The sequence below is a fragment of the Lupinus angustifolius genome, chromosome LG05 (genome assembly GCF_001865875.1).
Source record: "Lupinus angustifolius cultivar Tanjil chromosome LG05, LupAngTanjil_v1.0, whole genome shotgun sequence".
Lineage (NCBI taxonomy): Eukaryota > Viridiplantae > Streptophyta > Magnoliopsida > Fabales > Fabaceae > Lupinus > Lupinus angustifolius.
Genome location: NC_032013.1, coordinates 15,038,616 through 15,051,747, shown reverse-complemented (window position 1 = coordinate 15,051,747; position 13,132 = coordinate 15,038,616). Strand labels below are relative to the sequence as shown.

At 33.6% G+C, this 13,132-nt stretch overlaps 1 protein-coding gene and 1 long non-coding RNA gene across 7 annotated transcripts in view; one reads left to right on the top strand and one right to left on the bottom strand.

Moving 5' to 3' along the window:
• The window catches only part of LOC109347892, a 17,335-nt gene extending 6,356 nt beyond the window's left edge, over positions 1–10,979 (bottom strand). The window contains exons 1-2 of the long non-coding RNA XR_002107669.1: positions 10,866–10,979; positions 4,734–4,736 (exon numbers count right to left, since the gene is read on the bottom strand). This is a non-coding gene — a long non-coding RNA (uncharacterized LOC109347892). The remainder of the gene's footprint in view (positions 1–4,733; positions 4,737–10,865) is intronic.
• LOC109347891 (growth-regulating factor 5-like) lies at positions 10,468–12,845 on the top strand. Of its 6 annotated transcripts, none has more exons than XM_019587999.1 (5): positions 10,468–10,670; positions 11,000–11,086; positions 11,215–11,728; positions 11,887–12,227; positions 12,414–12,845. In XM_019587999.1, exons 1-5 carry the CDS (start codon positions 10,550–10,552, stop codon positions 12,419–12,421), a joined length of 1,071 nt encoding a protein of 356 aa, XP_019443544.1. In that variant the 5' UTR covers positions 10,468–10,549; the 3' UTR covers positions 12,422–12,845. The 6 variants fall into 6 exon arrangements, with proteins under 6 accessions (XP_019443544.1, XP_019443547.1, XP_019443550.1 ...); XM_019588005.1 differs by having other exon boundaries at positions 10,471–10,768; XM_019588000.1 differs by having other exon boundaries at positions 10,475–10,670; positions 11,890–12,227.

The following is a 13,132-nucleotide window of genomic DNA, read 5'->3' as shown; positions in this document are numbered from 1 at the left end:
TCTAGGTGTATTTTAGCCACTGATACCTAACAGGTATTAATCCGTACAAATCAACAGCGCATGTCAAGGCAAGCTTTGGCCAACGTTGTTGTATGTATACAATAGCGCTCATTGTAGGCAGTTTTGTTGTATATGATTAATACAACAGCACACATTATAGACAGTGTTGTTATATATGATTTATACAACAATGCTCGTTCTAAGTGACGATGTTGTATATCTGTGTTGTTGAGAATAGTTATGAATAATACAACAATGCTCAATGTAGTTTGTGCTTTTATATGTATGAAATATATAACAACGCTCTTTGGAGGTGGCACTGTTGTATGTCATAGTGCTGTTGTATGTATGACATACAACAGTGCCTGCAAAAGCATTGTTAATCATACATGTATACTACTGCACTCACACAGAAAGTGCCTGAAAGCGTTGTTATCTACCTAAAATGTGCGTTGTTGAATTTCAACTCTATCATAGTGTGGGTAAATCCATATTACCCATTGACTTCATCATCTTGGATATTGATGAGGATGTGGATATGTCGCTCATCTTGGGTAGGCTCTTCATGAAGACCGTTAAGGTCATTATTGATGTGGATGATGACAAACTCAAGGCGAGGGTATAGATGAGGAAGTGACCTTCAATATGATAGAGGTGATGCATCATCCTTATGACAAGGGTCAATGCTTTTGTATGGCTACTATTGATGAGGTGTGCAAAGAAGTCAATGATGGGCTACAAATAGCCGACTTCTTGGATGAGGCACTAGAAGGGAACATGTTGTATTCTGATCCTTCTATATCTAAGACATCAATTATGGTTGTTGGAATGGGATCTAAGGATAAGGTGCTAGAAAAGAAATCGGATTTCAAATCACTACCTTCACACTTGAAATATGTATTTTTAGAAGGAGAAGTGTGGAGGTGGCCATCATCAGCAACTCCTTATTCAAAAATGAAGAAGAGCAACTCGTGGAGGTGCTCAAAACAAATTTTGAAGCTATAGGCTATACCTTGGTTGACTTGATGGGCATAAGTCCAACCTATTGCATGCACAAGATCTACATGGGGGATGGTTTCAAGCCTGTTTCTCAACCATTACGATGACTAAATTGAATAATGAAGGAGGTAGTCCGAGTGGTAATGAAGCTGCTAGAGGCAGGTATGACCTATCATATTTCAGATAGTGCATGGGTGAGTCATATGCAAGTAGTTCTAGAAAATGGGGATGGTAGTTAACTCCAATGAAAATACTGAATTGATCCTAACCCACACGATTACGGGTAGGAGGATGTGTGTTGACTATCTAAGATTGAATAGAGCCACACGTAAAGATCATGTTCCCTATCTTATACGGACAAAATTCTTGAACGAGTTTCAGGAGAAGCTCTTTATTGTTTCGTGGATGGTTATTCTTGTTATAACCATATCACTGTAGACCTAGGAGATTAGGAAAGGACTACATTCACGTGCCCCTTTAGTGTGTATGCCTATAAGCATATGCCATTTAGGCTTTGCACTATACTAGTCACGTTCTAAAGGTATATGTTGGCTATCTTTTCTCAAGTAGTGGAGCAATGGATTGAATTATTCATGGATGATTTTTTCGTGTTTGCGATCTCCTTTGATACATGTTTGAAAAACCTTAACACTATGCTCAAGAGATGTGTGAAGACCAATTTGGTCTGCAATTGTTAAAAATTCCATTTGATGGTCACTGAGGGGATTGTCTTAGGACATAAAATTTCTACAAAAAAGGCTTGAAGTGAAAAATCCAAAGTATAGGTAATTGATAAGTTTCTATTGGTGCTACATGAAAGACTTCTCTAGAATAGTGAGATTGTTGATAAAATTATTGTATAATGACCCTCCCTTCCATTTTGATGATTCTTGCTTAAGAGCCTTTGAAGAACTCAAACGAAAAGTAGTCATGGTTCCAATAATCACTGCACCAGATTTGAAAAACGTTTTTGAACTTGTGTGTCATGCTAGTGATTATTCTATTAGAGCTATTCTAGGGCAAAGGAAACATACTAATTTCCATGTCATACATTATGCTTGCGAGATTTTGGATAAAGCTTAAATCACCTATGCAAAAACTAAAAAATAGTTGCTAGCTATAGTGTATGCACTCGAAAAATTATAAAGTTACCTCATTGGTTCTAAGGTAATTATTTTTATAGATCGCGCAACCATCAAATACTTGTTGAGAAAAATAGACTCTAAACCATGACTAAAATGTTGTATTTTGTTGTTGCAAGAGTTTGACTTGGAAATTAAGGATAAAAGCGATAAGGAAATCTCAATGGTTGATCACCTCTCTAGGTTGATCAATGATGAGGTGAGCACAAAGGAAAGGTGATCCCTGATCAGTTTCCTGATGAAAAACTTCTTCACATTCTTGAATGATACTGGTTTGTAGACTTGGCCAAGTATACTTCAGCGGGAATCATTTCTGCTGCATTCACTTATCAGCAAAAGAAGAAATTTCTCAGGGATGATACTCACTACTTGTGGGATGATCCTTATTTGTTTAAAATTAGTGTCTATGGGTTGCAGAGACATCGTATAGCACTAGATGAATCAAAAAGCATTTTATGGCATTCTCACAACTCACCCTATGGTGAGCATTATCATCTGCAGAGTTGTGACTCATGCTAGTGGTCTAGAGGGATTAGTAGGCACAATGAAATGCCACTTCAGAATATCTTAGAAGTGGAAGTATTTGACTGCTAGGGAATTGATTTCATGGGGCCATTTCCATCCTCCAGCACACACAAATACATTCTTGTAGGGGTGGAATATGTATCAAATGGGTAGAGGCAATTGCCTCCCCCACTACTGATGGCAAGACATTGATCAAATTTCTAAAGAGAAACATTTTCAACCATTTTGGTGCACCTCGAGTCATCATCAGTAATGAATGCTCTCACTTTTGAAAATTTCATCTTTCCAAAGCATTATAACATATGGCGTGAAACATTAGTGGGCTTCTCCTTATCATCATCAAACCAATGGGCAAGTTGAGGTCTCCAACCGATAATTTAATAGAATCTTAGAGAAAAATGTTTCCACAACACGGAAGGATTGGTCCCTAAAGCTGGATGATCCACTTTGGGCATATAGGACAACTTTCAAAACCTCTATTGTTTTTACTCCATTTCACCTTGTAGATGGTAAATCATGTCATTTACTAGTTGAGCTTGACCATAAGGCATAGTGGGCAATGAAGTTTCTAAACTTTGATGAGAACTTAGTTGGGAAGAAAAAGGTAGCTCAGATGTACCAATTAGAAGAACTCTGGCTGCAAGCCTACAATTCCTCGTAGTTATACAAAGAGCAATTATGAAATATCACGATAGCAAGCTCACCCAAGAGTACTTTCATGTAGGCCAACAAGTGCTTCTATTAACTCTAGGTTGAGACTTTTCCCGAGCAATCTTAAGACCATGTTCGGGTTCATTCATGATCATGGAGATCATGCCTCATGATGCTATTGAACTTATATATCTAGCCACACATTGATCATGGGTAGTGAATGGCCAGAGAATTAAGCCTTATATGGGTAATTATACCCATTGGCTCATCACTATAACCCACTTGGGTGAACCATTATCTATCGTACATCAACTATTGATGTTAAAGAAGTGCTTGCTAGGAGGCAACCTAGTGTACTATTGTTTTTCTTTTTCATTTCATTTTTTATTGTACCTTTGATGTTTGTTTTGTGATGTTTTCTTTTCCCATTTGACTTTTGTACTTATTAAGATTTAGTACTCGTTGGGACTGCATAATATGTCTGATTTTATGAGTTTATCTGGAATGTCTTAGTTTTGATCTAATTAGATGTATGACTCACATGATATGATTAAAATGAATAGTGAATATTTTACTTGTGGAAATTGGGTGGTCATACTCAGAGTTAGCATTGTCATGCTTAGTTTTTTTATCATATGAGCTTTAATAAATGTAACATGAAGTTGTCTAAAATCAGGAATACATGATACATAGACTGGTGTCAATTTTGAGCGGATACACTATGAACTGTTATATTCGTGAGTATATGTCATTGACTTGCACTATTGATTTTGTTTGTACCTCTAGTTGTCATGGTATTAGAATGCGTATAAAGGATCAAGACACGTGTTTCTTAAATTGAACCACTTGGCCAAAATGCTTACCAGAAATGATTTATCCATTTCCAGCCCAATTGAGACTTAAATGATTACTGAATAACACCCGTGAGCCAAAAATGAAAAACAATGACCATTTCCCAATTCTAGGGTAAGAGAACATTGTTATGTATTGTGGTTGTATTCAAGTTGGGGAGATAGAATAATGTATTTGGAAAAGTGAAAAGAAAAAAGTTGTACAAAAGTGGTATGTAAACCATCATTTCATCTCATTCCTGAAAAATCATAACCTCATAAAAAGAGGATAACAAAAGATGAATGGTGTGTTTGTAAAATAAAAAGGGTAAAAATATGGTTGGGATACAATGGAGTTGATTCTGATATACATGGGTACAAATAAAAAATAGTGAGTTGTGTTCAATTGCTCAAGTAACCTCCTAGGATCTTTGCTATCCGGAATAAGAATTTTCGTTACATCCCATCCACATTACAACAAATTATTAGATCTTAGTGATCCATGTTGCATAATATTATTGATGATTTGTGAGACAATATCAAAATTGATTTTTGTGTTTGTTCACTACATGTTAATGAGAGACACACACTATATGAGAGAATGAGATAAACACTTTTAAGAGAAATATACTTCGTGGTTGAATGACATATAGATTGTTTGTTAATGAGATTTTACATTGGTCATACAATTGAGTATGGTGTATTTTCATTTGTGGGCATAATCTATTTCCATTAAGTTTTTGAATCATTGTGCTAGTTTGTTGAATCATGTTGCAGAATAATCATCTAGTTGAATTACTTGTCATGCTGAATTTCACTAATAACTTGTATTTTAAACTCTCAAGCATATTTTTGAAAACTCTAGCTTGGACTTTTGTTTGAGGGCAAAGAAGTTTCTAAGTTGGGAAAGTTTATAATTGTCAAAATTCCATACTTTAATATCATTTTCATGCACTTTTAGCTCAAGAATTATTGAAGATGTCACAAATATGTTCTTCAACTTAGTGCATTTTGTAATCTTTCTGATTTTACCTTTTAGAGAGTTTGTGTAAGCCAAAACCGGTGAAAACAATGCCAAAGTCAAGTTTCCAAACATAAGAGACTTGGGCTCAGCTCATAAGCCGCGCACAGTGGAACTGACAAAGTTCACGCTCAAGGCAGACATTATGTTGAGCGGAAATTAGATGCACTCTTTGTCCAGATTTCACGCAGCAGGTAAAATTATCCCAGTGCATTAGACCAATTTCGCCAAGCGTTGCTTGGCTAGGTGAAATGACAGGTCAGGCTAGGCGAAGTGCCACGCTTAGTGCCACCACAATGTTGAGCGAAATTGGTTGATTTTAGACTCTTTAAAAAAGGATCAGATTAGGGGTTTTACACACATTCGAGGGGCAATATTTAGTACTCGGAATTCTTAGTTTTCTTAGGCATTTTAGCTCGGATTGAGGTCTAGAATTGTGGGGGATGGTTAGAGGGATGGATTTATGCTCTTTGAGGAGGCAATTTCCTCTCCAATGAGCTTTATTTCTCTTTTCCAATCTTTGTGTTTAAGAACCATAAGAACTGGTTACTAAACTTCTTCCTTGTTGGGATTAGATATAATATTGACTTGATGTATACACTTTGATTCTGATTTATGCTTATTTATTACTCTTGGATTCTCATGAGTTATTTTTGTGCTTAATACTTACTTGAGGTTGACATCCTTTATAGTAAATTATTTTGATTGAACTTGTGAAGGAATTCTGGTTCGGTATCTTATTTCTAATAGCTCACCTTATAGGTATAATTGCTAGGAATAGTTTTATATCAATATATCACATTTTGTATATTGTTGATATAGTTACTAGGAGTAGAACTATATTGATAATTTATAACTCTCAATTTAGTAAACATAAGTTGCTTGAAATAGAGTTGTGTCAATGGATCATAAATCTTCATCTTCTTAGCATAGTTGCTAAGAATAAAGCTATATTGACACGCTACTAATTTTGCTACAGAATTGGTAGTTAGTAACATTGTGGTGTTAAACAAATTCTCAATTTTACAAACATGTTTACAAGGAATAGAGATTTATTTGTTGATCATAGTTCTTCATCTATTGAGTAGAGTTACTATGAATAGAGCTTTGTCCATAAGAAATTGATCATCTAAGGAATTAGTGGTTAATATCATTGAGGTTTTAACTCGTTAGTCAAAGAATCATAGTTTGAAGAATAAGTGTTATTGAGTCAAGTGTGTATGGATTGTTCAATAGTAAAGTCTAATCACAACACTTTTATTCTACAAGTTTATCAAATTGTTCAGTTACTTTATTTGTGAAATCAACCATCCAAATTATTCAACAAATTCTACTTATGATAACAATTTTTAGTTGAATGACTTAATATCAAACAAGTCATTGTGGATATGATAATTTTTTATAATTTTCTGCGACATCCTGATTTTGTAATTTAATAGAGCAATTTGTCGGTTAGCAGTCGCCTTAGATTTTTTTACGATCTGTGCTTCAATTTTTTTCAACAACAATCTTCTTATAAAGTTGATCTTCTAAGTCTTCATATAAGTTTTAATGATATTCAAATTAATATCCGTTATGAATTAGCATTTAATGCAATGTGTTCCGCTGAGTTTGATATCGAGAAGGTTGTAATGCAAGGAATCAGTTGAATCTTAAAACATGTTTGAATGTGCATTTACTATATCAGACTCATTGTATTTTATTACTTTTGTTTTAGGTTTCTAAGAAGTTCTCTTTTCTACTTACTTCGACAATAAAGGAGTGTCACTATATGTAGTATAAAGATATTTTTTTTTGTTTTCCATTTCTTTGCATGTTTCTCTCTTCTTCGTATGCAAACAAATTGGACTACAAGGTTTTTGTTCTTGTAGTACTAAGTTTCTCTTACCCAAACAATGGAATTTAATTTAATATTAATTACTAAAACAACAATCATTCTCATTAAATGTGTGTATTAATTATTCAAATGATTGGACTCTCGGACAAAGGTTTTCTAAAAGTGTTTGTCTGTCGGTCATTAGTGTCGACAAGTTGAATATTATTTATGCATGTTTGCATATAATCTCTAATGATATGGTGTTTAATTACTAGGTTTTATTATAGAATTTTAAACTGGATTCTTATAAAGATTAATAGCAACAATATGTCAAACATTAAACGGATTTTTTTGGTATAATCCTCTAGTTGATGCTTGATCCATAACAATTGAGAACAACAACTAGCAGCAGGTATATATCCATTTGTTGATAATGCAACGATATTATGCCTCTTCCTACACCATGAGACAAGATTATCTCCAATGAAGTGGCATCATCCACTGGTACTTTTTCTGTCATTTTTGTCTCCTTCATAGTCAACATCGTAACAATCAACTAATTTATAATTAACATTTTCTTATAGCATTTCTAACCAAAAGGATGAAAGTATGAAGAGATTTGTTCTTCTTGCCAATCACAACATTCAGTTGTGGTGTTTTCGAGATTGAGAAGTTCTAGACAATTCCATTGTCCTTACAGAACTTCATGAAAAACTAATTTACAAACTTTCCACCATAGCCACTTTTGATTGAAGTGATATACAAGCCTTTTTTTTTACATTTTGTACACGTTTTTATATACATAAAAGATCTTGAAAGATGCACCCTTTGGAGTTAGAAACATAAGTCAATTGTGTGGTAGTGGATTCCCCATAACTTTTAACGAAGATATATGTGAAGTCGATAAATATGGTTGATCACTCTTATTCACTATAAAGATGCAAAACAATATGTAAAATATTGAGTTAGAAGGCCTCTCTAATCAAGATATCATATGTAGTGACTAATAAATATGAGCAATAAATTTGGAATAAAAGGCTACATCATGCAAGCTTCAAATTAATTTGAAAGCTGAATAAGAATAAGCTAGGCAAATGATTACAAGACCATAAGTTTATATCACATTCTCTTTGTGATAAATGTGAGGATGGAAAAGAAGTTAGAAGATCTTTTGAACCCAATAACATTTTTAGTACCTCAAAACCACTACAATTGTTAGATATTTATCTTTTTGGTCCAACCGGAACTGCTTAATAATTTTAAATCTTCTTGTACTTTTGCTTAGACAAGGAACAGATTATACAAGTCAGGAGAACAGATTATACAAGTCATAATAAATCATGTTAATACAACCAGCTCATGTTAAACAGATTATACAAGTCAGGAACAGCATAGACTAGTCTGAACACAGTCAAAAATAAAACATCCCAGGTGATCTTTTTAAGCCTGCTGTAAACCAGCACCAGTCAGCCAGCAAGAACTTCACAAATCACAAATATAGAAAGAGATGAGCTGAAAAGAAATGTAATTCAGGAAATTTTTGGGATAATGAATGAAAGGCTCAGTTAGGTGTGTCATGATAAAGGAGGAGAGCATGTGTTTTGGGACAGAGCAACAGAGTGTGTACAGTTTCAACCTCAGAGTGCACTTTCCTGACACCTCCTGCCAACGTGTTAGAGAGAAAGACAAGTGCTTTCAATTGCAAACAAACAAGCCCGGGCCACTTTCTACCCGTTAGTCTTTTACCTGTACTACTACTATCTCTCTACCATCACTAGTGAGTGAACTTTCAAATGTTAAATAACTCAACTTTTTGTTTACTTATCAGATTATTTTTTTTTTGTTAAAAAATTAATCATTTTTTATATATATCATTATCTCTCCTAACATTTATTGTTTTTTGGAATTGAATTGTGGGACTTTAGGTTTTCTAAAATTTAGTTGGATCTTATCTCGTTAACCTTGATAAATAACTCAACTTTGAAACAATAGGACAACCATGTTATTTATTCCAATAATATCTCATTTTTAAAATTTGATTGTAATTTTCAGTAGTTGTTTCTTTCCACTTGTGTATTTCTATATGTGAGATATTTATTGTACTAAAATAACGGGAGATGTATATTGTGCTAAAAAATGGGAGATATGTACAAACAATGATACAAACTTTTGAATAGACGTAGGGAAGCATAAAACGTTCATCTGATTATTTATAATTACATTCTAACTATTTATTATCTACCTACTATTACAATATCTATGAAAATATCTTTATAATTTATGATTACAAAAGAGACAAGAAAAGTGATTATAAAATATAAGTGTCCTTTCCCTTTTTAATCTATTATACTGGCATTATTATAATTTTAGTTTAATATTTATGCATTTTTACTATCAAGCTTTTTGGACTAGAATTTTCTCAAATTCAAAAAAGTCTAATATTAGGCTCATATTTCAACAAGTAATACTAAAAAAGTTGAAGTGTTCAGATTTGTTATATTTTTAAATTAAATAAATAAAAAATCTATAAATTTATCATTCTCTTCATATTTGAATAGTGGAGGGTCCAATAAAGGAGAAATACCCATTTTAAAGTTTTTTACATATTCAATGTATTATATATTATTCATATGTATTACTATTTAATAGTTAATAATATTTAACACTTAAGTAGTGAGTGATATATAGTATAAAAAATTCTTATGATCTGGGTGTATCATTATTAAACTCTTAATATTTATTTACGGTCAAGAATACAGTTTAATTTCGAAATATTAATCTTAATCATCATTTGAAGAGGATTGTTTCTCATATCTAACACTTAAACGTGTGGGCAAAAAAGTTTGATATATGTACGGATGAACTGTGTAAAGAAGTCATTAATGAACAAACATGTAAAGGGTCATGATGACGGGATTCAAAGGCCAAATTAACTGTATCCCAATTTCTACGATGATGAAAGTGAAAAGTGGAAAGCATCAAACAATTCGTACCAATAAAAGCAGTATTCAGCTCTAGCCACGACCTCCGTATCTATCAATGAGATCATGCCACAGCCCACACATGCTTAAGCCAAAAGGATTTAAAATGACACGTACAAGATTTTCTCTTATTGAAAAGTTTATATTACCAACAAAATGTTGGTGTAATGATTAAGACTCCCTTAGATATTATTACTATTAGTATTATTGTTATATAAGTGTATATGTAAACACAATTAATATAGAGATAAATCATTTAATATTCGTTTTAGTATTATAAAAGGTATCTTATTATATTCTCACATTATGAAAAATGAAATAAGTTTTTTTTTGATGTTTGATTGTACCTCATAACAAATATCATTACTAAAAATTAAATCATTAATATTTGAGTAGTTTACACTACTAGACCAATATTGGGTTAGCAGAATAATATTCATTTTTTTCTTTATTATTATACTATGGGATCTTGAAAGATATTGCTAGAGCCACTATTGCTCAGCAGCTTACACTTCACATAATCGAATGGCACTATTTTCCAGGACCTATGTGTAGACAGCAAAACCAAAGGTGCATAGACTAACATGCATTTGAATTTAATTTTTCTTCTTAACTTTGTACATTTGTTTATGGATTTCGGTAAAGATGTCAGACACAAGGGCAGCAACAAAGGCAGCTGCAGAGAAAAAAACAGATGCATCAGAGGTACAGTCATTATAAGATCAGACTCACTCACTCACCCATCATCCACCACATAGAGAGAAGAGGTGGCTGAAAGCAAGAAGCATCATCAGAATCCTTTAGTAATATTATTATCCATGCACAGCAGAACAAGAACAAGAATCTTTAACCATTGACCCTCTCACCCCACATCATAAAAAACCCTCTTACTAGAGAAACGCATAGCCTTAGTTTTTGTGTCTCAAGGATGATGAGTACTTCAGGTGCAAGTGTTAGAAATAGGTCTCCTTTTACATCAACTCAATGGCAAGAACTTGAACAACAAGCCCTTATTTTTAAGTACATGGTTACAGGAACTCCAATCCCACCTGATCTAATCTACTCTATTAAAAGAAGTTTAGACTCTTCAATAACTTCAAGACTCTTCCCACATCAGCCTAGTAAGTGTTTTGGAATATTTTATTTGATATTATTATTATATACTATTGGTTATTGTTATTATATATCTATTTTTTTAAGAGGGGTGAATAAAAATTAGTGTCTGGTTTTGTCATAACTATGGCTGCAGTTGGATGGGGATGTTTTGAAATGGGTTTTGGCAGAAAAGTAGACCCAGAGCCAGGAAGGTGCAGAAGAACAGATGGCAAGAAATGGAGATGCTCAAAGGAAGCATATCCAGACTCAAAGTACTGTGAGAGACACATGCACAGAGGCAGAAACCGTTCAAGAAAGCCTGTGGAAGTTTCTTCAGCAACAAGCACAGCATCAACAACAACAAACACAACTCCACCAATCCCATCTTACAACAGGAACAACCTTTCTATGACCAACCCCAACAACATCAATAGCATGATTTCTGCTTCTCCTTTCCCTTTTTCTCCTTTACCCTCATCTATTATTACTTCTGAGTCCCAACCCTTTTCCCAATCTTACCAAAGCTCTTCTCTCAATCCCTTCTTTTACTCTCAATCAACCTCTTCTAGAGCCACTGATTCTGAATCTGATTTTCTATCCCCAGATGCCACTACCCATCAGCTATTTATGGATTCTGGGTCTTATTCTCATAATGAAAAGGACTATAGGTATGTCAAATAATTAATATATATCTATAAATTGTGGGTTAAGACGGGGTACATCTACCATGTTCAGACTCACTAATTGGGAGCGCCATTTTTATAGTTCTTTTGTTTTTTCTTTCTCTTAGTTTTTGAGTTCAACACTTCAACTTGTTCCATGTCAGCAGGCATATTCATGGAATGAGAGAGGGTGTAGATGAGAGAGCTTTCTTCCCTGAAGCTTCAGGATCTGCTAGGACCTACCCTGACTCATATCAACAACTATCAATGAGTTCCTATAAGCCCTATTCAAACTCTCACTTTCAAAACATGAATGAAAACACAAGCAAGCAAGAGCAACATTGCTTCGTTTTAGGTACTGACTTCAAATCAGACAGACTAAGCAAAGAGAAAGAAACTGAGACAACAACAAGCCAGAAACCCCTTCACCATTTCTTTGGAGAGTGGACACCAAAGAACACAGATTCATGGCTTGATCTTGCTTCCAACTCTAGAATCCAAACTGGTGATATATTTATTATATGTTTCTTTCTTATTAACATTTTTTTTGTTTAATATATTTCATTTCTTGCTTAGGCATAAATTATTCATAAAAAAATGTGTGCATTCATTGCATTATCTACCATTTTATATTATATTCTACATTATTTATTATACATTATAGTTATTTAGATCACTTTATCTTTTGCAGATGATTGATGTTTTGATTAAAAGTTGGTGAATACAGACAAGAGAGACTTGTTGATAAAGATCAATGTATTTGTGGCTGGGGTGGTTTATCATTTGCAAAAAGGTGTGGCCTTATTGTGTTATGTAGGGGACCACACTAGGATTTGTGTCATTGCTTTTGTTTCTTTTGATATTTTATGGTTTCTTTTCTTACCCCTGAAGAAATATTGAGAAACATGTCTCAGATTTGCACACCTTGTTTGTTTGACTGGAAAGCATATTAACTTCTGCTTTTAAGTGGGTGGTAGCAAAGGACAATTTAAATTATCTCTGATGCTTTTTGCTTGTCCTGTAACTTATGTTACTGTGCATGGACCCAGCACAGAACATGTTAATGAATATATGCATATTGCTACGCATTGCAACTGACATGGGCCAAACACTAATCTGTTTATATGTATTCTAAATAACCTAACGGTATTTGAATGTTTAATTTTTTAAATTGATATGACATGTTTAAATCTTTGTATGATAGAAGATTTGGGATATGGTTTAGTTTTTTAAATTGACATGACATGTTTTGATTTGTGACTTTAGTAAATACAATCTAGCATTGTTGATGTTTGTATTAGTACTTTATCTAAGAAAACATAACATAACGGTACTGAGTACTTATAATTCTCTCATCTGGGAGGGGATTCACTTCTTTTGCTAATTGCATTTCTCCCTTATCGCTCCTTC